Source organism: Conger conger, chromosome 2, assembly GCF_963514075.1.
Source record: "Conger conger chromosome 2, fConCon1.1, whole genome shotgun sequence".
Taxonomy (NCBI): domain Eukaryota; kingdom Metazoa; phylum Chordata; class Actinopteri; order Anguilliformes; family Congridae; genus Conger; species Conger conger.
In genome coordinates, this window is record NC_083761.1 from 16,665,433 (window position 1) to 16,693,143 (window position 27,711).

Genomic DNA, 27,711 nt, shown 5'->3' on the forward strand with positions numbered 1-27,711 from the left:
AAGTATGCTTGTTTTTTTTAAATAGTTATGTTGCACAACTTTCTTCAATATTTATGCTTGCTCCTTCTCAACAACTTCTCCTTCTCAGGAGGCCAACAAGCATTCCTATCTTAAATAAAACACAACAAAAATTCAATGAAAGCTCATTAATAAGCAGTGTACCATTAGAAACCCAGCACTGCATCAATATAACATATTACTATTTAAATAATACCATATTGGTTTTATTAATATGTTGTTATGGACATCCTGTAAGCCTTGATATCATCCCCCGAGATGCATCCATTAATTATAATCATTTCAGATGGTGTTATTTTATAATGGTGGATTGACTCTTGGCACAGCAGGTCCATTCCGGAAGAACAGCAGTGTGTCTCTTTCCTCCAGAACAGCAGATAGTTTATAGTTTATATCCTTCATCATTGGGGCTTAGCTCATGATGCCACAGCGCTAAGTCACTTGCATATTGCATAGCATACTTGAGGGCAGTGTGCAGTAGTTTACATTGCAGATTTCAGGGAATGCAGAGGGACACATTTGCTAAACCAGCCGGAATATTCCAGCTATGAGCCTCAGGCTATAAGAAAAGGCTGGGAAATACATTTTGGCAATTGAAATGTACTTGAAGTTACGGATATGGACAGTTTGACACATCCTTACTAAAATGAGCATCTTAGTGGTGGGATGAACCGTTTATTGAAGGCATATGGTTCTGTTCAATGATCAGAGGCACACACTGACAAGTGCCAGTGCAATTCCTCACAATGGAACTTCAACTTCCCACAAAGCTATAAAAAAGTGAGATCATTCTTTTTGGCATATGACCGTCTTTTGGAAAATGTGTATTTAATTGTAATCCAAAGACAGGTAGGTTAGAAGAGGTGGGGGTTCCACCTTATCACTGCAAGACACGTGAGTGAGTCTGAGAAAAACGCTGAATTAATGTGTCTACCTACATATCCATCGACCCTACAGGTTAAATCAAAAATGTTAGATTTGTCAAATTATTATAATATTAGATAGCAGGTGTCACAAAGCATGCTGATTAAATTTAGTCTAAATGAGAGTTGATCATCATCAGTAATAAATGACTAGTGGTATTTTACCATTCACCAGGTGGTAGGGAGGCCATCATGGCTTAAAGGCATCACTGCAGAACCTTAATGATGAATGCTCCCAGGGACCACCCGTCACTCACAGCCACACTAACAACATTAAAGTCTGCCAGAGTGTGCAGGGCGTGTAATCTCTTACATGATTTCAGGGGCTTTACTTCACAATTAAAAACAGTGCTGTACCAAACCAAAATTTGACAACTGTTGCATCTGGGAACACCTAATATGTTATTTTAACATATTTAAGGCCACCTCAAACAGATATGTCTTTGCGTTTTGAATTCATGTTTTCATATTTCAGCACATGCCTCAAATGTGAAAACAACAACTCAGGAAGCTCTGAAATAGAGTTCTAAGAAGATGATCTTGGACATGCTCCACCTGCGTGAATTTGCAGTTATTGTTTTTGAAATCTGCACCCATCAGTACCACGAACTTGCTGGCCATACAACAACAGAGCAGTTGTCAGTGGAATGTGTGCTGTGAAATTTCACGCCACCATTCCCTATATAACAATGGCTGTCAACAGGCAATCAGTTGAGTGCTTTGGATAAATTACAATAGATTCCAAATTCCAGAACAAGGCAACTGAGACCATTTCATCAGATTTATACTTGTCAGTCTGTGGGTAGGAATAACATGGCACGATGAGCTTTAGTTGATTGTACTCCGCCTGTTCATCTAAAGCTGCAATGGTGCCAGTTTCTAGAAGGTTCCAGCTGTCAGTAATGAAAAGCCAGTCAAGCTATCCAGTTAGCAGCATCAATCTGAGGATCTATGGGAGGAAATGTGAATGGAAACCAATTAACTTACCTCTGGGGAGCGAGGATGAAGGAGGGCCAGGCGCGCAGCCTATTCCGACCACCATCCCCTTTTCCTGGTCACCCAGGCACACTCCCGGAAATCAGTGAGGAATTCTCCGCGGCCGGTCGGGGACAATGGCGAGCTCCTCCGGCGTACCTCCCCATCTCTGACCCGGGGGGGCCTGGGGAGAGGGCGGGGAGGAAGCGGGCCTTTCATTAGCGAAGCGGCACGGCTGATTTAACGGTCCCTGGTCCGCGCGGCTGGTCGGGGGGCTAATCGATGCCTGGTAATTGGACCTGGAGGGAGCCCTGCGCTACTCGGGGCTAACAATGGCCAGAGTTCCTCTAGTGTGAAATGAAACAAATGAGGGAGATCAGTGGAGGGGAGTGCGTGGAGAGGAGCAGGGAGAGCGTAGTTCTCTAGACCCGCTCACGGTCATCCAGGAGCGCCCTTTTCAATTTAGGACCACAACTTCTTTGAATACATCAAAGTCAGGGGTGGCACCAGATTACAACAGTGACACCAGATTACCAGTCAAGTGGGACAGAAGGGATATTGTCTGTTCTGCAACAGCTTGACCGGTAGCATCCTGGTAAAGTATTTCAAAAATAATAATAATAATTTCAAAGGATAGGTAACGCCACCTGGCCAAGTTGCACCACTGCAATGAAACGTATTTACTGAAATAAATTGCGTTACTCTTGACAGCCAACAAAATAATCAAACACACATGAATGGAAATGGCACCAGAGTTAGCCAGAGATAAATTATTTAATTAGCAGAAATCCAGGGGAACTCATACATATCACTAATTGCTAAGACTGGATATTTACGATCTGAAACCATTTAAATTCAGTCTTTCTGTTGCAGTGTATCCTATTTAAACACCTCTCTGCATTCATGACATTCTGAAAATGTGAATTATTCCAATGTTCCACAGAAACAGCAGTAACATAATTACTTTTTAATAGTGCTTTACTGGTGATTAAAGTGCAATCTTTGTAAACAGGCAAGCGTGTCACCATTTTTTTCTCTTGCGTCATATGCAATCTCATACATATCCAGTTAGAATGAAAAAGTACAGGGAACAAGGAGGTCTTATCAAACCAAAATAAGTGAAGTTTTGATTGTTGACCTTTTCAAACATAGCAGGACTTTGTGGTAAGGACCTTTTAAATCAAATTATGTTGCGGAAAAGACAAAGCAGACAATTAATATGCTTGGAAAAATTAATTCTGTAATGTCGCATCGCCACCTGTTGAAGTCAACCAATGCATTTGGCTGACAAGTGCATCGTAACTGAAGGGGCAATGTTCTTTGATATGTGTCCAAAACAGTCCCAAAATAGTCCCTAAAATAATAGAAGTGTTGTCTATCCGTCACAGAAATGTAATTGGGAAAAAACCTCGCACTCCAGGTGTTACTTCACACTGTTTGGTTACACGTTTAGCTTTATCTGCATATTCTGCCAATCAAAGCAGTAGAAGGTCATTGGCTTACAAGTGAAAACTGTGTAGAGGGTGGCGGTCCACAGTATTCAATTCAGGTTGTTATTAAAGATCCTCTGGTTCAGATTGTATGCTCCTTTCTGCTTTACCCAAAGCAGTTGTTGGTACTAGCCAGTTTGTCAGTCTGCACAGCAGCTGCAAATAAATAATTTATTTAACTGATGGAAATAAGGGTTCCTAGTGAGACATCTCAACTGTAGGGAATATTAAACGGAACTTGGGTTACAGAGATATCCATCTATTCATGCATAGATTTTCCTTTGAATAATTTCTCATTTATCTAGGACTCATAAAGCGGTCCCGTCATTTTAACATGTGTTAAACCCGCCCAACAGTATGCATTCAGTTGTGCCAGTAGACAGCAATGGCTTTTTTGCTTCTTCTTTTTTTTTTTACAATTAGGGATGAGCAATACCATATGGTGGTACATCTAACAATTACATTTAATATGAACACTTCGCTATTAGCAAAGATTATTTATTCATTTATTCATTATTTTTTCAGTAGCTGACACATTGCGGATCTAATAATTTGTGACAAGCAGCACCGCATGGCAACCTGGATCACTTCAACATTTGGCCTTCGCATTCAGTAAAATGCAGCCTTTGTTGGCATACTATTAAAAGAGAAAACTTTTGGCAGTTTACCTTCCACTACTAATCCTGTTAGAGAAATTTGATTTAATTTCTTCTTGTTTTGTAGTGACAGGCATGCATACACCAAAATGTACCCTCTTAATGGGGGGCGATAATCTTACCATCCGGCGCTGTTTTTGATCTCCGTCCTGGGCCTTCAGTTAAATGAGACGCCTCAGTAGTTTTAATACACGAAGTGTGCCAAAACTGTCAACACCAACCCAACGCCGCCACTTGCTCCAGAAACCGACTGAGTTTCAGTTTGCGTTGAATATGTTGCAGTTACGATGCTTGGGTGTCAGTGCTGAGTGCGGGGGGTTGCGGATAATACATTTAATTTAATGAAAAAGCGAACCCACTGTTTTTCTGAACACCGGTTAATTGGATTAGTTTGAGCTCTGCGGATATGACCTGCCAATTATCGTCCTGTCGTCATTTGCTGGGTGCAACGCTTCCCAGAGCAGGGCTGCAGTCAGTCTCGCGCTAACAAGGGCAGCCACACGGAATGCTCTCGTTGGTTGAAAGCGAAGAGAGTTGAGAATAATATTATGAGGAGTTAATAAAAATTAAATATTAAAGGGAATAATGCTAGCCTATTATTGCTAATAACCTTGTTTTACACGTTATCTTTTTCAACGTACCCTGCTTAATGAAGTAGTGTTATGATAGGCCTACGTCAAGGCTACTGTCCAGGGTATATAGCTTACAGCCTAATCAAGGGAACATTACTAAAATAAACCTGGACCGTGTTTGTTTTCTTCTCCATAACTTCGCATGTGGAAAATTAAATGTATGAGAAAAAATGTCATTTTGTACCAATTACTTGCAATACGTCCTAAGTTTTTTTTAAATCAATTTATGTGATGCTCGTGTAGGCTACAGTTTAGCAATAAATAAGCTAGTGTGCAGTATCCAGAAAACTAAAGTCTTGCTTGCTAGTATATGCAGTGAAACAGTGTGTATTTTCTATTGTCAGTGGGGTCTTTTGACCCATCGAATGAACCAGTCTTAAAAACAATGTCGGTCCCATTGATTGAGTAAAAAGGAGCGGCCCCGATCCACGCCAGAGAGCCGCATGTGTCCAGTGATCACTGAGACGAACCTAATCCACTTTTGATGAACTTGGTTAATAGACTTCCTGCTGCTGTTATCAAACGGGCTTACTGCTATTCGTTAGCCGCACACGACCTTCACCACGCCCCTTGCATCCGTGCAAGCTTGGCACTTGTCAATAAAATGCCCCTCTTTCAAACTAAACTTTTAGACGTCGGGTCCACGAAGTTCCAAGTGTGTGTAGCACCTAAACAAAAGATGCCGCGTCGTAGAAGTCCGTTAGACCCATGCATTTTAAGGCAGACGGACAATGCGCATTACAAATATGGGACAAATCCTCCTCATTTAGATTTGCCGCACAGATCAACTGTCCAGGCTCTCGTGCAGACTAAATGGCTGGACACACGAGCTCAGGGCAGGGACCGTGACCCGTGCGCAATAGTTGAGGTCAGGCTTCCGGGAATAAGTGGGTACATCGACCAGGACGCAAGTGCCGTGGACAGGGCACAGAGAAGGCGACGCTTGGCTGCAAACGCCCGGGAGAGGAGAAGGATGCTGGGGCTAAATGTCGCGTTTGATAGACTCAGGAGCGTCATCCCCAACCTCGAGAGCGACAAGAAGTTGTCAAAATCAGAAACGCTTCAGATGGCGCAAATATACATCTCTACGCTCAGCGAGCTCCTCCAGGACAGGGGTTGCGGCCCGGACATCGACAGGCAGCGGCTAAGGGGGGCCACTGAACCAGTGCAGTCGGCCACAGGGCGAGCAGCGAGGGGCTTCACATCCGGGGATACTGCGGCTGGACCACCGGAGAAGTTTCTTGCTCTGGACACATCAGAGCCGGTGCCAGACAGTAAAATGAACAGAACTACAGAGAGCCTTGGGCGTTCGGAGTTAAAAAGTTTTATCGACGTCTGGGAGAGACCGAACGGCACAAAATAAACAGAATACCATGACGGATTTCCTTCTGTAAGCATTTTGAATTTGAATTTGTATGTTTAGTTTTATACAGGAATCTGATGAGCGCGTCACGGTATTCCCTTAAATGATTTATTGCCTTTATTTTTGTATGATGAATGCGTGAATTAAACAGTAAAGATAATTGTAGTTTAGGAAATTCATGTTTAACTAAGTATTATTTAATAAAATATTAATTTGTAAAAGTGTTCTTTGCAGTGATTGTACAATCCACCTTAACTACAAAGATGTAAGATGGCTATTCTATTAAATCCTTTCCGAATGAAAATACTAAATACAAAAAAAGCACACAAACAGCTACAAAGGGAAACATGCGGTGTACTGAAAGTAGCAATTTTTATTCGAGTTAAAATTATATACAGGTAACCAAAGACATTATTCTTGAAATTGGTACAAAGGTTTTCTTCCTGCAGTTGGCTTTTATACCTTTTATTTTACTTCAAATAACACAACTGAGAAACTGTATAAAATAAAAATAGGATTGGATTCAGAAAAGTAGTCTACCATTCTAATTTCCAATAGCCAGTATTTACATAAGTATTTACATTGTGTTAATTCATTTTCAGCTTTGTAAATTAACCTCTTGTAAACTTTACGTTCACGTAAGTTTTACAAATGAGAAAACCATATTAAACTGCTCTCGGTGTGGTTCACATTAATCTGAAAATGGCTAGGAGCACAAGAGGCTATCTTACAAAGTATTCATAGAACTTCTGAATGTTTAAAGAGAAACCTGAATTCTGAACATCTGTGAAGTAATGGCTATGCCTCAGCACTGCATTAAGAAGAAAAAGGAAAAAGAAAAACACGTAGGTGTGAAATATAAACAAAATGAGTCAACTGGAAAGCATCCATGTTTTCGCAACTCAAGTTCTGTACATCTCCACTCAAAATCCCCCACACTCCCATCCTCCTGCGCTTTCTATTCAACCTCAACCTCCGGCAGGGTCGCAGGGTGCAAAGTATGTCAGAGTGAGTAAGGCAAACAGCTTTGGCCGTACAGAGGGAAGGTACACTACAAACTATAACGGACTAATGAGTTTACCGGAGGGTAAACCAAATCAAGCAGAATCTCACAGCTCCCTGCAAATAAAGAAAACTGCCTCCGCTCCACTTCATGAAATAGAGCCATTGATTAGCCACGCTTTCTCCTTTAGCTCAATGCAACACACTAATACTGTATTATAGACAGATAAAGTCTAACAGTTCATCTCCGATTCCAAGAGGGTGAGGGAGGATGAAAGTGTGTGTGTGTGTGTGTGTGTGTGTGTGTGTGGGGGGGGGTATCAGCTATCTGACAATGAGGTGGTGGGTGAACATTTAAAGAAAGGTTGTTCATGAAAGCGTAAGGGCATGAACAATGCATTCCTTTGTTTTAATTCAAGTGCTTTATTTCAAAATTGTAAAGTTAGAAATGATCTTCCAGTCCTGCTGATTTCTGTCATAGTTAAATTAGGATAAAAGCTTAAACACCTCGGTTTTTATTAAAAAGCAAGTCGCATTGTGGAGAATAAACTTATTGCCACGTTAGCCTGCATATATACAGAGGAAGGAGCATCACTGGAAACCTCCAACTACATACACTGGTGATGGATCCAAACAAACTCGCACACAAATATAAAAGAAAAGGGGGGGGGGGTTCGTTGTAGCTTTTCTAAATTTTACACTTTGTACCATGAAAATTCCTCTTGAAGGGATGGAGGGGAATGATCGTTCTTCTAGTTACCCAATATTTCCAAACTGTGGTACACTATGAAATATAAAATCGTCATTACCTTCGGATTGAAAAATGTACCTCTATTTGGCACCGCTCAATGGAGAAAATGGGGCAGTGCGCGCACCAGACCTGGTTCAGACCACAAGCAACCCGGTCAGTGGCAGTGCCTGCCCAAGGTGACCGCTGAGCGCGACCGGTCAACGCGCCCGGACTTTGTCGAACCCCCACAATGCCGTTCACCGCCTAATCGGCCTCAACGCGATACAGAATCAGCGTTGTAATGGGGCCGCAATCAAAATGAGCAAGTGCTGCCTGTTAGCACAAACCCGACGCGCGCACCTCTCTGTGTGTAATCTGAATCTCGGACCGCCTGCGGAGAACGCAACGCTGAACAAGGGATTCCAGTGTAGCCTCCGCACTCTCAGCTTCCCCTGGGCGTGCTTGCCAACAGCTTTTTGTTCAAACGCTTGACGTCGGCCCGTCAAAAATAAACGAGACTGGAACACAATAAAATTTAAAAAAGTGAAAGAGAAACTGGCTTCGGTTATGGAGATGGTGTGATACTCTTCCCAAGCTGGTGGAGAGCCAGAGTACTTGGGTTACTGCTCAAACGTTGTTTATCTTTCCGTGGTTTGTTTTTTTTTTAAATGCGGTTCTTGGGGGGGGCACAGATACTTTTGATGCAACACTGAACAGTTGGGAGCAGTAAAGAGTACCTGACCTGTACACATGCTCAGGACTACACCCGCTCAGACAGTAGTGGTGCTGGGGGGGGGGGGGGGGCATGAGAAGCTTTGACCTGCCTGAATACAATACAACTTAAAACAGGAACATTTTCTACAGCAGAGCACACAAAACATTCACAATAAAAAAAAGAAGTAATAATTCCGCTTTCATAATGCAAAAGTTGACGAATGAATCCGGAGTTTTTGTTTGTATGAGGGGGGGGGCAACACCACCTATATCCCACTGAAAAAACCCAAGGAATGATTAACTGGCTCACTTTGTTCAGTGTATAATTTCATGCTATTGTCGGTTAGCTGAGTTTCTACCTTTCTCGTCCCAAACAAGTTTACGCTCAGACAGATCTACCCTCGACCGGGGGACAAACGAGCGCCTCACACGAAGAGGGAGCTCGTTAATCTCTGTTGAGGGGTGACGGGGGTGATGACGATGGCGATGCGGATGGCGAGGGTGGCGGCCGGTTGCCGGGTGACGTCTCTCGGCGGTCCCGTTGCGAGGTGGCGGTTACAGCGGTGTTCTGACAGATCCAGCGCTGAACCCGGTCTCTCTAACAGTGCTCCAGATAGTCAATGACCCGAGAGATGGACTTCTGCCCTGTGGTGCCTACGTCACACTGCAGAGAGAGAGAGAGAGAGGAGGATCAGAGAGTGTGAGAGGAGGAGAGAGATAGAGCCAAATAGAGAGCGAGAAAGAGCAAGACAAACAGAACAGACGAGAGAGAGATAGAGCCATACAGACACACAGCAAAGTACAGACAGAGACAAACCAACAAGACAGACAAAGACAGTGAGACAGCCAAACGGATAACGAAATACAGACAAAGACATTGAGACAGAGAGAGAGAGAGAAGATAATTAGAGTGTGAAAGAGGGAGAGCGATAGAGCCAAACAGAGAGAGACAGACAGAAAAACAGACAAGACAGACAACAAGGACAGTGAGAGGCAGCCAAATAGACAGAGAGAGCAAAATACAGACAAGAGACAAACAGACAAGACAACCAAAGCCAGCGCGAGAGAGAGAGAGAGAGAGAGAGAGAGACACACACAAAGACAGGCAGAGACAAGCAAGATGACAGTGAGAGAGAGCCAGAGAGAGCATGCAAGACAGATTCTGCATTACCAAGCAGAAGGCCCGTACGGCGAGTGTGGATTACCACCCGCTGTAAAGCGCGTTATAGGGACTGCGCTTCCATTAATAGTACTAACAGTTGACTAAAGTCGATGTGGGGGGGGAAAGGACTGGGGCAATCACAGGCAGCAGTTCCCATTTAATTCAAGTCCATTTGCGGGAAGAAGAGATACTCTACGTGCCAAACAGAGGCACATTTGCGTGCCGACATGCAGCGAACAAAATGGGACTGAACCACGGAGATTGGATTAGCACACATACTGAACAGGGAAAATTAAAGTGAAATGAACAATGCTAGAATCAGCAAGAATACAAAGCACACAGCACTCGCAGCATCTGAGATAGAACAAATAAACACCCAGTCAGCCATGTGCATACGACGGAGACGCACAGAGACGCACACAGAGAGCTGGTGAACTTACTGTCAGATTCATGAAATTTAAGAACTTCTTTAGCATTTCGGTCATTATCGAGAAATCGCCTTTAGGTAAATTCTCCCTCACAGTAGTGACATTCATCTGGAAGACAAAGCAGAATCATTTGTAAGTCTCCCAGTAGGGTCAGGCAGGTCTCAGAATCAGTGCATAACTTATTGGTTCAGTTACAGTTTGGCAGCAAACAATCTATACATACTCCCACCACCAGGCAAAATAAAAGCGCATAAATGACGAACCCCTCCACCAGGCAAAATAAAAGCCTGTAAATGATGTGACTCCCTGCAGTGAGGGCAACATTTTTCAGTTTCGCCCCAGTGCTCGCTCTAGTGAAGCAGCAGAAACTTCAGCAAGGGCGGGAGGTGCGCATGGCCTGTCCTGACACGAGCGAACATTTTTCGTTTTTGGCTCTCAGGCAGGTTTCGCCTGCGAGAAATTACGACGAGTGACCTTCTCGTCGAGTATTCGGAAACTCCGAGCCAGACAGAGGGATTTACACAGGTTTATCAGTGATAAGACAATGACTAGAGAAATCAATCATAAACCAACATCCCATCGGAAAAGTCCATTACTTGTAATGAAACTAAGCTCCGGGCTCCATTGGATTGCTAATAACATCCATAAAGAAAAGCCATTAAATCCAACAGCACATCACAGGTTTTTATCTTCTTTAATAGTCAGCCTTGAGACTTTAATACGGCAATTCTGAACAAAATGCACTGTCCCTCAGAAAAGCATTAAAACAGCATCACCGTGATTAATGTCATTGTTGTAGACTCACAAGGTGCCAAGTCAAAATGAGAGGCTTTGCCGTGAGGATTAGCACTGGGTGTAATTAGCGCACTGGTGACTGTTAGATAGCCAAAGGCCCTTTCTCATGGCAAAGCATTCAGACCCCCGCTCCTTTGAGTCGACATCCACCTCACGGCATAACACTGTTCCCGTTTCCTATCCGAAACATCCACTCAGTAAAATGTCTAGTATTAATTAAATTCCAACGTAACGCATACAAGTCAAACAGGGACCACACGTACCAGGTAAAAGCTGATTCAAGACTGCTATTTTACCTTGCACTTTAAAGGTAAATGAGTCTGAAATGTCTTATGCGCACACTACCAATCGTCACAACAACGAAGCACACCACCATGCACCTCGGCACAAAACCAATTAATCTGAAAACAAATTACCATTTAACGTCCTTTTAAATGTAACGAGAAAGCCTCCGCAATGTAAATTTGATGCAGAAAGGCCAAAAATCGGCAGCCCTACGCAATTTCCCCGAGAAAAGTTGTGACCAAACGCAACGCCGTTCCCCCGAAACCGCCCTGTAAAGTGCAAACTCAAAAGTGACCCTTTAGCCAGCGCTAACTAGCCACGTTAGCGGTGCGTGGTGTGAGGGTGCGACTTACTGGACTCCCCTGGCACAGACAGCCCAATAACAGTGCAGTGTACGAGGCCACGATGCTGTCCTCCATGTGCTTCCCAGCGTGCTGGAGAGCTGCGGAAGAACACAAAACGAAAGGTGAACAGAAGGCGATGAAAGGACTCGTGCTGTACAAACCGCAATTCAATTTCAGAGGACAAGGTGGTTCGGAGTAACAATGGAACGACAAGTGGCAAGCACTGCGAGTCGTGGCAGTACAGCAACAACAGCCCGGGTATAAAGGCCTCGTTCATACATTGACGTAGCTACGGCCGTGCGCTCTGGAAGGGTTTCTTTACATGTATTCAGGTTGTCAGAGTGGCATAAGAATAAAGCTTTCTTTACCCATGGTCAGGCAGCTATGCTGGAATGAAGCTAAAGGTTCAACGCGTGTCGCTAAAGAACCTGTTCTTGGTAAAGCTCATGACAGGCACTGGAGAAAGGACATGTAAGACTGGATAGACGGTGTTTATGGGGATCGGGACCTGAAATAAAACGCTGGAAAGGTGTACAATACGGGACCTTTAAGGTCCGTTTAATCGCAGCGGCCCCTGTCTCTTTACCTTTGTTCAGGTCCAGCTCCTCCTCTTCCTCCTCCTTCTTGTTGTCCTTCTTCTTGTCGTTGTCGTTGTCTGCGTTGGTGTTGTTCTCGGAGGCCACCCACTGGATCTCCCCGGAGGTCTCCTGCCACTCGCCGCTCTGGTCTAGCTGGGGCTTGGGCGCGTCGTTGATGAAGTCGTCCGTCTCCGCCTCGGCCAGCACGGCCGCGCGCTCCCTCTGCAGGAAGAGCTGCGCGCAAAATGGCCGTCAGAATGACCCGTGAACACGCTCCTATAAACTCTCCCTTCGGTTACAAAACAGTCAAAGGCAGCCATAGCAACCCAAGGAAGGCCAATTTCAAGTGAAAGGTAGGGAGAGGTTCTTTTGTGTAGAAGCTGAACCAGGCAGAGTTTCTTTTGTGTTGAAACCGCAACCGGTAGATATGATTTTGTGCAGAATTGCTTGAGTGTATAAAAGGTTTTGTGGAGGCACAAAAACCATTTTGTGCAGTACAGAACAGATTTTTTTAGCACTCTAAAGAAAAGCACAGAAGCCTGGCCTTGTTCATAAGTTCCAGATTGACAGACCCATGACTGCCCTGCGTATGCGCTACAGAGCTTCGCCCACCTGCACAAGAGCCGCGATGGCGTTCAGCATCCCGCCGGACTTCAGCGCCTCTCCCTCCGTCAGGCAGACCGAGGTCTCGAAGGGCGTGGTCGTGTCCAGCTCCATCTCCACCAGGCAGTGCCTGTTCCTAGAGCTGTACTCCACCAGGTTAATCAGGAGGCCCAGGCCCTGAACACACACACACACAGATACAGAGTCAGAGACACAGTCATGAACAGAGACAAACATTAACAGAGAGTCAGAGACATGAAGTGAGATACACATGAACAGAGAGTCATGAACAGAGAGACAAACATTAACAGAGAGTCAGAGAACTTCAAGCCCTGACCCAATAAGCAGGGTTCAACATCAGCAGGAAAACCCCATTATAAAGGAGGCGGGGGAGGGGCTGCTCACCAGCACTCGGATGTCGAATCTCTGCTCCTGAGGTAAGAACTGCGGGACCCTCAGCACGCAGTGGAGCGCCGTCACGATCAGGTCATCCTGCTCGCCCGTTTTCGTGCTGCCCCACTCTGCGGACAAAACAGGGTTTTTCATCAACGCCGTTGTTTGAAGCGCTTCGTTTTTCCTCTCTCTGCAACACCAAATGCTAAATCGCACAAGCCCTCTGATCTCAAAACACATTATGCAGGAGCGAATGTATAACCTGCAGGGTTTCGGGGGATGTTTCCGCAGGGTTCAAGGTTTGACTCACTGAGACACAGTGGGTGGGTAGGCGGGGGCGAGCTTGTGAGGAATTCTTAATTATCATCTACGGCAGCTGCTACGTGGATGAGCTGGGCTGGAATGACAGAGGTACTCTATCCTCCCCTGGGGGAACGGAGAGAGGGAGGGGGGGGGGGGGGTTCTCACCGTTGTCGTGGGTGAGGTTGAGCAGCACGCCGATGATGGCTCGCATGCAGTCCTCCACGGCCTTGCCCACGTTGCTGTGGCTGCAGTGGGGCAGGGCGGCCCCGGAGGAGGACCGGCTGCTGTTCACCTCTCGGCTGTAGCGCTGGATCATCTCCTCGCAGTGCCGAAGGCCCCTAGGGCGGGAGGGCAGAGTCAGAACAGGCCAGACACAACTACGACCGTCACCGAAATTCACACCGCCCCACTGGAGCACGCGCAGAGATACTGGACATCAATCAGCGAAAGGGAACACAAAACCTACTCTTCAAATGCAGTTTTCTTAAACACTTGAATTCTAAGGCACGGTTCCATAATTGCTTTTATTAGACGCAGTCGGCAAGAGAGGGCACGCCCACAAGAATCTCCAGGCTTTGACGGACTTTCCATAGGAAATCAAAGAAGTGCTCAGTAAAAATCGAGTGATATATTATCACAGCAATTTTCAAAATACCAGAAAGCAGTGAAGTGGCTTATTGCACAGGGTTTAAAACCCGGATTTGCGTTCATTTAATTGGCAAGAAGCCTTTGGCTAACAACTAACAGACAAAATGAAAGTGTTAACACCACTTCTGAAACAGGATGTTAGAGTGAAACCAAACCATTACGACAACTAGGTTGTCTGGTTAGTCGAGTTGGTTTACTTTTCATGGTTATAGTATAATGCAGTTGACGTTGGATGAAATAAGACGGAGGATGTCAGGGAATGATACCCTCGGGTGATGTAGTTGGATCAAAACACTAAAAAAAGCACATTGATGGCTCCCTACTGACAGAAGCAGGTTTGCTTTACCTCCTCGGAAGGCTCCACCTACATGGCTGTGACGCGTTGCCGATTAGATCAACGGCCAGCAGTTATCGTTGCATCGGCATTACAATGTTGAGTTAAGAACATTCAGATCACTTAATTGAACACACAAATATTAAATATCGAGCTTCGGTACACCTCCACGGACCTCTCCACCAAACTATGAATTTGTAATGCCTTTCCTGACTGCCAGCTGTCGCGCGGAGCCTACCCGGAAAGCAAATATGATATAGGACCTTCGGCCAAAACGACAGCAAATGATATTCATGACTGCGCTTACAGGGGGCGGGGGGGGGCGTCTTCAATCACTCTGAAGGCAGGTAGCACCGAGACAACGGCGAGGGATCCCAAGAGCGGCGACTCGAACGGCAAACGCCCGGAATAAAGAACACGTAATGATGAAGTAAGCCGGTCTACCCAGCTCGGCTTACACCGGCGCGAGCGTAGTTACCGTGGTTCTTTAAACGCGCCAACTCTCTCGTTGGGTGCAGCGCTTTTCTTACAGGAACGGGAACCGGCGACGTAGAACACGAGCTGACGGAGCCGGCGGAGGGAGGCGATAAAAACCTGAGGTCCGGCGCACGGGGCGAGAATACCCAACAAAGAAAAAAAAAAAAACCCAAGACGGTCGAGCGCACGGCTGGGGTCGAGCTCTGCACCTGCCGCGGGCAGGACGGGCTAAAAACAGAGCCGCGCGGCCGGGAGAACAGAGGCCAAGTGTGTGTTGATAAAGGTTAGCGGCTCATGCCGGCAGGCTGCTCCAAGGCCGGTATCATAATAATGAGATTGAAATAATGGGAGGTCATCAATTATTAAACAGACCGCGGAGGCAGTGTCCACTTATGAGGAAGGAGGAGAAGGAGAGGGGGGGGGGGGGGGAGGTGGCAGGACGGGGGGGGGGGGGGGGGGGGATCAGCGAAGGCCTGCTCTCCAAAACCTCGCTCCCTGGGGTTTGTGAAATTGAATTAAGGCGGGGTGAATGCAGCCAGTGAGCTGCTTGTGAGAGCCGGCTTTGTTGACGTTCTCCCGACCGGCCCTCCCGAGCCCCCCGCCCCCCCCCCGCGTTCGCGGTGCAGCCACAGTTCAGCGGGGTCACCCCCCGGCCAGAAGCCCCGGCCGCGGCCGGCCTGGGACCCCGCTAACTCGATTAAAAGCGGAAGAATCCCAACAGACGCGGCGTTGTGGTCCGGGGCGGGGGCAACGGCTAATGGGTTCTGAAGGGGGGCCGGTCACGGTCGGGTGAAAGGACCGCATTCACGGGCCGGTCGAGGGGAGAGGAGCGAGCGTTCTGCGAATCACATCTCAGGATTAAGCCCTGGCAGGCAGCAGGCCCAGAGTGTGTGTGCCTGTGTGTGTGTGTGTGTGTGTGTGTGTGTGTGTGTGTGGTAGATTGATGCGGTACCATCTTCCACTCTAAGTACAACGGGCAGCTGCTATAGTTCAATAAGCGGCATATCATCAGCACAGCATCCAACATACTGCAATAAATTAAGCAAGGCTTCAAATCAAAGAACAAGTGTACAAACCAGTAAATGAACAAAGGCACACATCTCTGATGTCGAAATATCAATGGCGGAGTCAAGAATATAAACCCAGAAGCAATCTATTAGAACTAGGAGATCAGAAAAAAGCCACACTGAACATACAACACAGTACCCGTTTATTGGTACCGCCATGGGCTCAGTGTTAAAACCATCCTGATTATATATTTTTTTTTTATTTGTATGTGGAGGCGGATGAACTGTACAAAAACTAAAAAAATTCTTTACACTACACAAAGCAGCGACATAAAAAGGAACAAGCGGTAAATTTCAAGTGCCGCTAATAGTTTTTGTGATGACTAAAGCCTGGAGTAAAGAGGCGCTTTCCTCCACGGGGACCTCAGAGCTGCAGTGTAATGTCAGTAAAACTGGTCCTGCAGTGTTACTGTGAGCACGGAAAGCTCTGGAGTGTCGGGAGAAAGGCAGCCCTGGGCGGGTGCTGACGGGGCTTTGGCCCGTGCCGTCAGACCGCCATCGATCCCAGCGGTCCTCTCCCCTCTGTAAGGAGAGCCTGTCCGGTCACGTTATGGCCGTGCGGTGTGAATGAGTCAGCACCGCCACACCCCGGCCCTGAGGGCTGTCCGCTACAGAGCGCATTTCCCTCCTGTGTGTGGGTGTGTGTGGGTGGGTGCATGTGTCTGACCCTTCCCACCCTTCCTGGTGCATTCTGGGAGCACTCACTTTGCAGAGGACATGATGAGCTGGGACTCCTTGTAGGCGATCAGGTAGCTCTGGTTCTCTGGGTTGTGAACGGTTACCTGTGTCAGTGGAGAAAGAGAGAGACGGCAAGAGAAAGGGAGAGGGAGAGGGAGAGGGAGAGGGGAAATTTCAATTCCTTGCGATTTCATCTCGGGCCACACGAAGACTGCCCTTATACACCCTCCGAGAGGCACATATTGGATTTCCCAAAAGAGGCAATCGATATACAGAGCCTTAATGCCAGGATTACAGCGTATAGATCCTCCCTAATTATAACTCCACCTTAGTCTTGCACTCTCTGTACTCTGCCTACGCTAAAGCGCAAAGATCAGGTCCAAGAGATGGGCCGGGGAGCCAAACTATTAATCAGGTGAGCTTTCCGATCAATACGGAGAATGCTGCAGTTCTGCAACTCTTAACCGTTTTCTGGCCCCTCTAAAGTATCTGAAACGACGGCTGCCTTTGTTCGAGCTTCTGTCGGATTCCATCGGGGCAGAACTTACGCTCTCCAGCACTCGTAGACACCTCTCGGCTCCCCATAACGACGCCACCAGGTTCTCCTTGTCGTCTTCTTGGCTGAGGTTTTCCACGCATTCTTTCACTGCGAGAAAAGGGCAGACATGAGGCCGGTGAACGCCACGCCTGCAGCTAAAACGCAAAAGAATTCCGCTCCGCTTTTTACTCTGAACAGAAAACTATTATAAAACTAAAAAATTCTAAGCAAAATATCTTACAAGCTTTCACATTTCCTAGTGGATTCAGTCTGGCACTCCGTTAGGCAACCAGCACTGATGAAGCAGGGAAACGTATCGTCGCGGTTTTAGCAAATATACCAAATTAAGTCAACTGAAGATGGCAGTCTGCGCAAGCCTTCAGAGATCTTTTAACAGCCAAGGCTCTGGGAAATGGGGTTAGTAAAGCAGAGACTAAGCCAGACCGTGACACTTTGATGCACTGTGTAAATCACAATCCAAGTGCGCTAGGCAATGAAAGCGAAAGTGCCTTAAATCAGACCTGTTGAGTGGGCTACCCCTCCCCCCCGGCGTTTAACGATCGCCTCTTGCTCAACCGAGGCAAGGACCGCACAGGGACCGCACAGGGGCCGCACTCTACCTTTGTCAACGATGTGGTCAAGGCCGCCCAGAAGCCGGAGTTCCTCTTTGAACCAATCGCCGGCCCTCTTGGACGTCAACGACAGCAAGGTCTCCATGGCCAGATGCCCAGTCTGCGTGAATCAGGAGAAACCACACGGCCGACAAACAAAACAAAATCCGGACCTGGTTAGAAATTTCTAAAATATTATAAAGAGACTAAAGAAATTAAATTATTTTTGGGAAGTCTGGAAGCAGGGAGAGAGGCTAGCATTTTCAAAATAATTTACACTTCAAAGTATGTCTACTTCGTATTCAGACGCCAGCACGACAGATTGAAAAATAAAACTTGCAGAGAAAATTCTAGCCCGGGTTTGGGTGTTTATGATTGTTTATGAAAGTCTGAAAAGATAATAATTTCAGAGCACTAGGAAGTTGACAGTTCTGGTAAATCTAACATTACTGGGAATACACTAGGGCCAAAAACTCTGTTTTACATTCCCTCCAGACGTACAGAAGATCCTTTTAAGTGAAATCCTGCTGGCAAACAAAAACACAATGACAGGCTTTTAAATTAGACCCGTCTTCTGATCAGATGCACTTTTCCTTGATTGACGTTAAAAATATTGAGGCTGGTCCGCAGACAGACTGCGTGCCGGGCATACGCTTAAAGTTGAATAAACGCCTGTGTCCCCTTAGCATTACAGGACCGAAACTGACTGAAAACTACCAAAGCAGTGTGAGCAGAGCATGTCACCCAAGGTCCTAGTGAAGAAAACTTTGCTAGGTGTACGGTGCCTTGCCTTTCTATTGAGAGAATCCTGAATAAAAATCATTCTGCGCTCACACAATCCCTGCGGTTTTGTTTTCAAATTAGCATTAGCGTCAGCGCTTCATCTACAGCCGGGCTGGCAAGCTCCGGTCCAGGAGGGCCGCAGAGAGCGCAGGTATTTCTGCTTTCCTTTCAGCAGCCACTTAAGGGCTTGATAACAAGGTGTGAGGATTCTTTCGCCAGCCCATGCCTTATACAAATCACTGGGGCTGAAACGCACGGAAAACCAGCAGACGCTGCCCCCCCCGCCACCCTACCCAAACAAAGACTGCAGATCAAAATCACTGATGCACAACGATCATTACTCAAAACTGACGCAATGGACAGATTTCATAAAAAGTTAAAAATGTCTGCTTCTACCTCCAATGTGGTGGATTTAAAGCAACAAGACACCTACAGTATGTGCTATAACCATAGGACGGCCGCTTGCTTATATTTAGCTCGGGGATAATTTGACATATTGGACCCGTTTAGCAGTAAAGTAGGTCAGAGCAACAATGTACAGTTTCCAATATCGTCTGTTCTGGGGGAATTAGTGTAGTTGCTACAAATGTGTTTTGAACCCAAAATACCCTGTATCGCTGTTACAGAATCTATAATTGGTTTGCCAAAAAGCCAGTAGGGACAGGCTGGCTAAAAAGCTTTTTACATTTTGAGAACAGCAGTTGTAGATGCTGAATAACATTTCCATCGCTACGTAACAAACATTCAGCGCAAAGTGAAAAGCACCCAATGAGGCCTACCGCATAACTGCTCAACCAAATGAAACAAACTGAGGGTTTGTTCAGAATGAAACCAATACCGGTCGCATCCCCCGGGACAAAGGCAACACGGACTTTGAAAGATGACCACTAGAGGGAGCAAAGACAGGCTCACACAAACCCAATAAGAGGAACAGGTCATGAATCAAATCCAGTGGTCCTCACATGTGGTCCTGGAGAGCTGTAGGGCGTACTGGTTTTGGTTTTCACCCTTTTATTCGCAACCGCTTCAGACCCAAGAAACCAGGTGAGGAGAGAGTATATTAGACCAACTAAGTGCTGAGTAACAACGGAAGCCAGCACACCCAGCGGCTCTCCAGGACCAGGAGTGAGGACCGCGGATCTCATCTCATTGAGAATGCTCACGGGGCACGACGGTGATGTCACAGCACAGTCATAGTAAGGAAGCCCTCACCGTGATGTTCTCCAGGTCCAGGTGCTTGTTGTGCACCGTCTCGCACAGCTTGCGGATCTTCTCCTTCACTTTGCCCATCTCCTTGGCGGTCAGCTGGTCGTCCGCGGTGTCGTCCTGCTCCATCTCCAGGAGCCGGATCATCAGGTCCAGGCTGGCCCGGTCCAGGTCCATGTTGAGCCGGTCCCGGCTGAGGATGTACATCAGGGACGCCGTGCACAGGGCCAGGTTCTGAGAAGAGACCGTGGGGGGGGGGGAGACGGGACCGGGGAGAGATGGAGGGATGGAGATTATGGAAGGCACCGCGCTGCTGAGAGCGTGGAATGGGGCTTATTTATGACAAGCCGCTCGCGGTCGCCCTCTGGAAACAAAACAACATTACAGCTACATGTTGTGCTAGGAGAGAAGCTTACATAATTTAAGAGCATAAATAATCAAAAGGAAGACTTGTTTCTTAGAGGGATGGTCCAAAGCGATGCTTCGAGTGGCAGTTGCGCATTGAAGTATTGACAATGTAGCAAACACAAGCAAGGTGCCCTAGACAGCTGCCGGCTTTCAATTGTACAACAGCCTTAAAATAGTAGAGAGGAATCCTTGAGGATAGGAAACTGCCGTGAAAAGTCAGTAAGCATAAAACAGTGTCGCCAAGGCCGTAAAATAGTCATTCGCCGTGGCAGAGGGATAGCAAACTCAATCTGTGCAAGCGCTACAGGCGGGGGGGGGCGGTCGTACCGGGTGCTGCGGAGCGTCGTTGAGGGTTTTGAAGACGTTGGCGACCTTCCCTCGGGCCCTCAGGTGCATGCGGAAACTGGGCATGGCGCACCGCGTAGCCAGGCTGATAACACTGCAGAGGGGGTGAGAGAGGGGGAAAACTGTGGCATCTATGGAAGGAAGACAGCAGGGGCGAGGGCTACCCCAGTGTTTAGAAGCTGGGGAGGTCTATAACTAAGTCACTGAGGGGGTCGACGAAACAAAAAAGTCAGCATATGTAAAATGTCAAATGTTAAGGGGCTGGTGGGAACGATAGCTAAAGCAGCGTGTTGAGGAGTTGGTAGCAACGTTACCTGCGGCAGGGTGCGACACGGAGTTGGTGGGAATATGATCTAAAGTAGCGTGTGATGCAGAGCTGGTAAGACCTAAAGGAGCGTGAGCTGAGGAGCCTGGTGAGCACATTAGCTAAATGAGTGCGCAATGAGGAGTGGGAACATTACCTAAGGGAGCATGTGTTAAGGGCCTGGAGGGAACATAACCCAAAGCAGTGTGAGTTCAGAAGTTGATGAGAACATTACCCAAGGCATGGTGAGGAGCTGGTGGGAGCAGTATCTAAAGGAGCATGTTGAGGAGTTGGTGGGAACATTATACCAAGACAGGGTAAAGGAGGTGTTGCTGGGAACATTATCTGAAGTAGCGTGCGTTAAGGAGTTGGTTGGAGCATTACCAAAGGCAAGGCATGTTATGGAGTTGGTTGGAGCATTACCTAAAGCAGTGTATGATGTGAGCACATTACCTAAAGTAGTATGTGTCGAGGAGTTAGTGGAAACATTACCTAAGGCAGCGCGTGTTGAGGGGCTGACCACTCTTCAGACCTGTAGCTAAATACTCGAAGTCGTCTGTGAACTCCTGGTTCTCTCCGAACTCCACCACGTCGTTGAAGTGCTTAACGTGCTGGACAACAGTGTACAGCTGGCGAGAGAAGCACACAGGGAGGCCCGTTTATCACAAGCAGTATGACACAGCAGCATAAACCTGCCAATTCCCCCTTTCGTCCTTTACGCAGCAAAAAAGAGAGCCAGGCTGGATGTCCTTATAAAGTCTGTTTTCCATAAACGAAACACTATATTTTACTACGATAAATAAAAAGTGAAATGACCACAGTAATCTAAAACCTTGTATAAATCTAGCCCCCATAAAGCTTGGCCGGTGACACTTTGCGCCCACATTCCCATCAAAAGGGGCAATAAATCCTACCAACTTTGTTGGAAGTTTTTTATCCAAAGTGTTGATCAGCAGAATCTACAGAGTGAAAGATGCGGTTACTGAGGGCAGCAGGCCGCAGGTCTCACTCCACTTCAGAGGAAGAGGAAGTGGAAGAGGTAGTTCCTACTGGCTTCTGCTTTGCCATTCTTAGCACGGACGCTATCCCTCTCGGTCATAAAGCAAGTGCACAGATAAGGGAAGATAAAGCTGCAGGTTGAATTTAATGAAGTAGGATGCCTTGCGTTATTTGCACAGGCTTCGCTGTGGTTAGGACAAATTGACCTGGGTGAGCCAAAGAATCTTAATAAACAACTTAAAACATCCCCTCCCGGCCTCCCACTACTGTACTGCTCTTTGCAGAAGACTATTCTGGGAACCTTGAAAAAAATCTTGGAATAATTCAGATACCGGTTCCTTAAAGTATTTGTCTCAAGTATACATTCTTTGGGGCAGTTATTTTTTTATCCTGGTATTTTACTGGCACAAAATGGCGGCCGTTGAACAAGAGCTTAGCACCTCTTTCTAGCGCTTTCCAAAAGTGACAAGTGGCAAGCGTGAGCGCATGTAACCGTATAACCGTAAAACAATGCGGGAACCTGACACGGGCCGGGCGCTCACCTCCTTGTGCTCTTTCCTGCATTTCAGTGCGGTGACGATGTCCTGGTAGGGCTCGGTGGGGATGGTGACGGACTTGATGACTTTGGGCGGGGGCGGCGGGGCTTTGAACACCCCGTCGTCTTTCTTGTGGGAGTTGGTCTCCTTGCTGCCGCCTGACAGACTGGCCTGTAAAAGCAAACACCTGCTCTCAGCGCGGGGTCCTGGTGACTCAGCCCCGGGAGCTGTTCCCAGTGCAGGCACGGCTGGGGTGTGAGGCCAGGAGGAGCCACGCTGCAGCAGGCTCCCGGAGCACCAGGGATGCCATAAGTCCCAGTGTGCCACTTAATGTGTGTGCAGCAGTGCAGAACATGATACTGCAGAAACGCTCCGGCGTTATGCATTAAGAAAAAAAGATTAGTACAAACACTGAGTGTGTGTGTGTGTGTGTGTGTGTGTGTGTTTGTGTGTGTCTGTGTGAGTGAGAGAGAAAGGTAATGTTTGTGCGGGGGTGTGTGACAGAGCGAGTCTGTGTGTGTGTGAGAGAAAGAGAAAGATAATGTGTGTGCGGGTGTATGTGTGAGAGTGTGAGTGTGCGAGAGACAGAGTGTGTGTGTGTGTGTGTTTGTTTGTGTGTGCGCGCGTGTGTGTGTGTGTGTGTGTGTGCGTGTGTGTGTGTGTCAGAGAGAAAGTGTATGTGAGGTGGAGAGGTGTGTGTGTGTGTGTGTGTGTGTGTGTGTGTGTGTGTGTCAGAGAGAAAGTGCATGTGAGGTGGAGAGGTGGAGAGGTGGGTGTGTGTGTGTGTGTATGTGTGTGTGTCAGTGAGAAAGTGCGTGTGAAGCGGAGAGGTGGGGGGGGGGTGCGTGTGTCAGAGAGAAAGTGTGTGTGGTGGAGAGGTGGGTGTGTGTGTGTGTGTCAGAGAGTAAGTGCGTGTGTGGTGGAGAGGTGGGGGTGTGTGAGTGTGTCAGAGAGAAAGTGCGTGTGGTGGAGAGCTGGGGGTGTGCGTGTCAGAGAGTAAGTGCGTGTGTGGCGGAGGGAGGAGGGGGGTGTGTGTAGACGATATAAAGTTTCAGTCAGTACCAGATGCACGCAGTCTCATTTGGGTCAGCCCGACGCTGCCATCTTGGCTGCACTTCAGCTGGGAGGCTCAGTAAATAATGGGCCCTTTGAGAAGCTCCATTTGGGGGGACAGCTTGCGGCGGATTGTTAGTCAGCTGCGTCCCTGCGGGCTAGCCGGGGCTCAACCCTCAGCGGGGCGGCCTCCAATCGAGACGCAGGCCGCGGGGACTGCTCTGAACTCGCCTCCAATCGAGACGCAGGGCGCGGGGACTGCTCTGAGCTCGCTCTGGGTGCCGTGGGCAGGGGCACCTGTCAGCCTGCAGTCCGATTAGGGACCGGGGGATCAGCCGGCCTGCTCAAATATTCACGCACCTGCACACGCTTGTCAAGAGTCACGTAGCAATGTTAAGCCTGATGTTAAGCCATCAGGACTATAAAAATGACTTTTTAATGTTGACAGTGTAAGTAGAGCGCAGAATATGGTGTTAAATATTAGCCAGGGTAACCGCAGCCGATTTCAAACAGCCCCTTGTCTGTTCTGTTGAAAGCAGCTACATACCGACGCTAACCAATGGTCCAAACTGCCTTCCTTTTCAGCTCGAACGGCTTTGTAAAACGTCCCCGAAGGATCAGGGAGGAAAAAGCTTCCTTCCATTAGGGAGAAACTAGGGTTTTACGGTTTAATATCTTGCCTATATGGAAAGCGACAGGGGGCTAATACCATCGCTCCGTCACCATCAAAGCCCATCGGGGATGCATGTAGGGTATGCGCGGGGAATGCTTATCAAAAAGAGAAAGACGGCTCTCCGCAAGGTTACTTAAGTGTTTCTGCGTAAAACGAAACCATCAATTACACCCGATGATCGCACGCACCTGTCCTGTCGGTCTGCCGAGAGCAATTTGTCAGCGCCGTCATAAGCTTCTCAAACAGCATTACCGGCGCAATTCCAAATTCAATTTTCGGAGCGCGCTTGCGTCGACTGGGGAATTAATATTTCACCGCGGCCGCGCGGCGCTAATGATGAGACCGTTTCGCCGTTTGTTATTTATCATTAAAAAGTAATACGCCGGTTGACACAGCGGAGGCTACGTGCATTTTCACATAGCATATTTGAGTAACCTGAAAACTGTTTGGCTTGGCTTGTAGTGTCTTGTCCGTTCAAATGTTTGCTCTTAACAGGCGTGAGCAATTTGATAATGTCCATCGGGTCAGTTAGTGGGCGAGGGCACTTACGGGGGCAGTTTGTGAGCGAGACAGGGGCGGCGGAGGGCACTTACAGGGGCAGTTTGTGAGCGAGATAAGGGCGGCGGAGGGCACGTACCGGGGCAGTTTGTGAGTGAGACAGGGGCAGCAGAGGGCACTTACAGGGGCAGTTTGTGAGTGAGATAAGGGTGGCGGAGGGCACTTACCGGGGCAGTTTGTGAGTGAGATAAGGGCGGCGGAGGGCACTTACCGGGGCAGTTTGTGAGCGAGACAGGGGCGGGGGCAGCTCCTCTGCTTCCGGCCGGTTCCAGTGTCTGGCGTTATAAACCGCTTTCGTGGGAGACTAGGACAGAAGAGACAGAAACTTGAGGATTAATCAGATTTCCCCATTTTCCTTCCTTAAAAAAATCTTATTTTTCATTTAATTAGGCAAGCAGATCTAACCATCTAACGGTCTCCTACTGAATGTTCAGCATGTTAAAAATCTCCCAGGGTAACACAGATTAGCCCATTAAAAGTGAGCTGTGGGGCTATTCCAGACATCAAGATAAACTGCTAAGATCACAGTAAAGATAAAATAAAAATCAACGGGGTGAAAGGGGATCTACAGACTGTAAATTAACTTCCCATCCAACAAACACACACACACACACACAACAAAATACCATCATACTTTGGTGCTTTGGTGCATCATGACAACAGCATTTAGGTCTGTACCAACAGGGTGCTCATGTGAAAAAACATTGACCAGTTGATGCACATACAAATTAATATTATCTACAGTACACAGTTTTATGAAAGCCACTGCTGACCTATATGCAACAGAAGGCATAAATAATATAAAAATATCCCTTTTATTCTCAGCAGATGAAACGGCACAATCTGAACACGGGGCAGGTGTTCCCGTTGAGTCATTATTCAACACTTTCCATCTCCCTAAAACATATATTTTGCAACACCGTTTTGTCACAGGCAAACATTTCTAAATATGGTTACGAATTGCAGTGCATTGAATGGGGCCTTAGAAAAGCTCCACAGTTTTCTCAAACACATAATTAATTATGTCTCTTGTTAATATGTTAATATGTTCTATATACTTATGTTCCATTTTATACTTTTACAGTAAAGTACTTTGAGCTACGTTTTATGTAAGCCCTATAAATAGTTTATAATTATTATTATTATCATCAAATAATGAAAGACAAACTAGCAGGAATGTAAAATGGAGGCAAAGTGGTTGATAGAACATTTCCTAGACTATGCTACAATGTTTTGGTGTTTGCTGGAACAGCTCAAGTTACCTACAGAAGAACAAAAGCATCTTAGAACAAGACAAATACAACAAGCATAAAAGCCTTCACTATAAACTTTCTCTTATAGGTACTCTAATATGGCCAGTGGCAACTACATCAAACAACCTTTTATATTAAGACTACACCAGAATGTAGTATAAAACATAGCACATAATATGCTTCCGTAGCATCCCGTGACAAAGACCACAGGGGTGCTTTTTTAATTAATGCATAATGAAGACAAAAGCCAAGTTCCCATAGCTTAAACCGCAGGACTGGCTGGAGACAACAGCCAACACATAAACACAAAACCCTGGGCTCCATCTCCTCTGATCAGAGCCTTTTACTCTGATTCGCCAGGTCTGTTGCTGGGATACGAATTAAAAAAAGAAGAAAAAAAAGAAAAAAGAACTTTGCTGGCTCGGGCAGCTGTGTAGAGACAATGGCTTAAATACCTCGACTCTGGTCTTAGCCTCCGCGCTAACAATCGCTCTCCAGGCCCAGTGCAGCGTACCACCCTCCTGCCAGGCAGGGACTCCAGGGTGCCCCTCACACGGACTCCTCGCTGGGGCAGGAGGGAGGGTCGCGCGCGGGGCTGTTCCAGCTCGCTCTGAACGCAGCCAAGCCGGGAGCCGCGGTTTATACGGTTAGCGCCGTTTGTGCAGTGGGCCTCGCCTCTCACAATACAGGAGTAAATGTTCAGCAAATGTTATGGAAATTTCCCAAAATTGAGCAAAAGAAAATTTGAATCTGAGTGCGCGTCTATCAAGTACAGTTATGCAATATTCTGAAGAGGCCCAACAAGATTACGTAATCAAGAGTGAGAGCTGCCCTTTTTTGGGCTCTTGGAAGCGCAAAACAGTGACTTAAGCCCCCCTGTCACGTCATCACTGATTTGAAAAAATCTATTTCCATCGTCCTGAATCGCATCTTCTCTTTACTTACACGGGAACTTTGAGCATAAGTAAACTTGAAGGGAAAGGGCAAAATAACGGACTTTCGACTCTCCGCACGGCGCAAGCTCGCTCACGCACAGCCACTGACATACAAACGACAGACCTCCCCACTGAGACCCCAGACTAAAGACGAAGGCCGCTCCCAGTAATGCTCCGGTACCGCTCCATCCGATAACGGTCAATCGCAAAAGCAATAATGGTTCCAGGCCGGCTAAACCTAGCCGTGCTTAGGGGCCAGACCGGGCAGAAAGAGGTTTAATGAGGCACTGAGGGAATGAAAAGATCACGCTGCTCCAAGTCTCGCCCATGGGCCGCTTAATCAAATAACAGATAATTACGGTCAAACATTATAGTTGGGATTCAATTTCACAAAAGGTATTGGCCACTTGCCCGTGGCAATTAGGGCATTTCTTTTGTGTTAACAATTAAGCCGAAGCCGAAGTATGTCACAGGACATGATATGCACAACATCAGTCACATTAGAGTGCAAAGGATTATCTTATACGCCTTTATTTCCTTTTAGGGAAGTATGAGTATATTTTTGTCACTGAGCAGGGCTAAGTGCAAGTGGTGTAGAGAAGACCGCGCATCCCTACGGAGAGAAGATGGGCCTAAACACTGTAATTAAACGTGTGGGGTAATTCAATTATTTTCACCCGCAGAAATGAGTCGATGCTAAGCCGCATGAACACCTGCAGTAAGCCCTGAGAGGAGCTCCCCCCCCCCCCACCTCCTGCGGCAGGGTGAAGAGGCTCCTGCAATCGGACGCTCTCACAGGAGGGTTGGATCTATCCGACGGAGGCCCAGCCATCCGTACCGCCGTCGCCGCCAGACCCCGTTTATCGCCCGCGTTCAGACACGGCGCCCTCGCCGAAGCCAGACCCAGCGCC

General features: G+C 47.2%; 2 protein-coding genes across 2 annotated transcripts in view; one reads left to right on the plus strand and one right to left on the minus strand.

The window, feature by feature from the left end:
• Window positions 1-5,339: 5,339 nt before the first annotated feature.
• Window positions 5,340-6,057, plus strand: atoh1c (atonal bHLH transcription factor 1c). Its single transcript, XM_061225237.1, has one exon. It carries the CDS (start codon window positions 5,374-5,376, stop codon window positions 6,055-6,057), a length of 684 nt encoding a protein of 227 aa, XP_061081221.1. The 5' UTR covers window positions 5,340-5,373.
• A 353-nt stretch (window positions 6,058-6,410) lies between these two features.
• The window catches only part of waplb (WAPL cohesin release factor b), a 41,897-nt gene continuing 20,596 nt past the window's right edge, over window positions 6,411-27,711 (minus strand). The window contains exons 6-20 of the mRNA XM_061230636.1: window positions 24,824-24,916; window positions 22,335-22,499; window positions 21,286-21,422; window positions 20,472-20,583; window positions 19,743-19,970; window positions 17,757-17,868; window positions 17,147-17,244; window positions 16,626-16,702; window positions 13,560-13,732; window positions 13,104-13,219; window positions 12,708-12,875; window positions 12,104-12,329; window positions 11,527-11,615; window positions 10,106-10,201; window positions 6,411-9,167 (exon numbers count right to left, since the gene is read on the minus strand). Coding sequence (XP_061086620.1) covers window positions 9,102-9,167; window positions 10,106-10,201; window positions 11,527-11,615; window positions 12,104-12,329; window positions 12,708-12,875; window positions 13,104-13,219; window positions 13,560-13,732; window positions 16,626-16,702; window positions 17,147-17,244; window positions 17,757-17,868; window positions 19,743-19,970; window positions 20,472-20,583; window positions 21,286-21,422; window positions 22,335-22,499; window positions 24,824-24,916 — 1,956 coding nt within the window. The 3' untranslated portion in view covers window positions 6,411-9,101. The remainder of the gene's footprint in view (window positions 9,168-10,105; window positions 10,202-11,526; window positions 11,616-12,103; window positions 12,330-12,707; window positions 12,876-13,103; window positions 13,220-13,559; window positions 13,733-16,625; window positions 16,703-17,146; window positions 17,245-17,756; window positions 17,869-19,742; window positions 19,971-20,471; window positions 20,584-21,285; window positions 21,423-22,334; window positions 22,500-24,823; window positions 24,917-27,711) is intronic.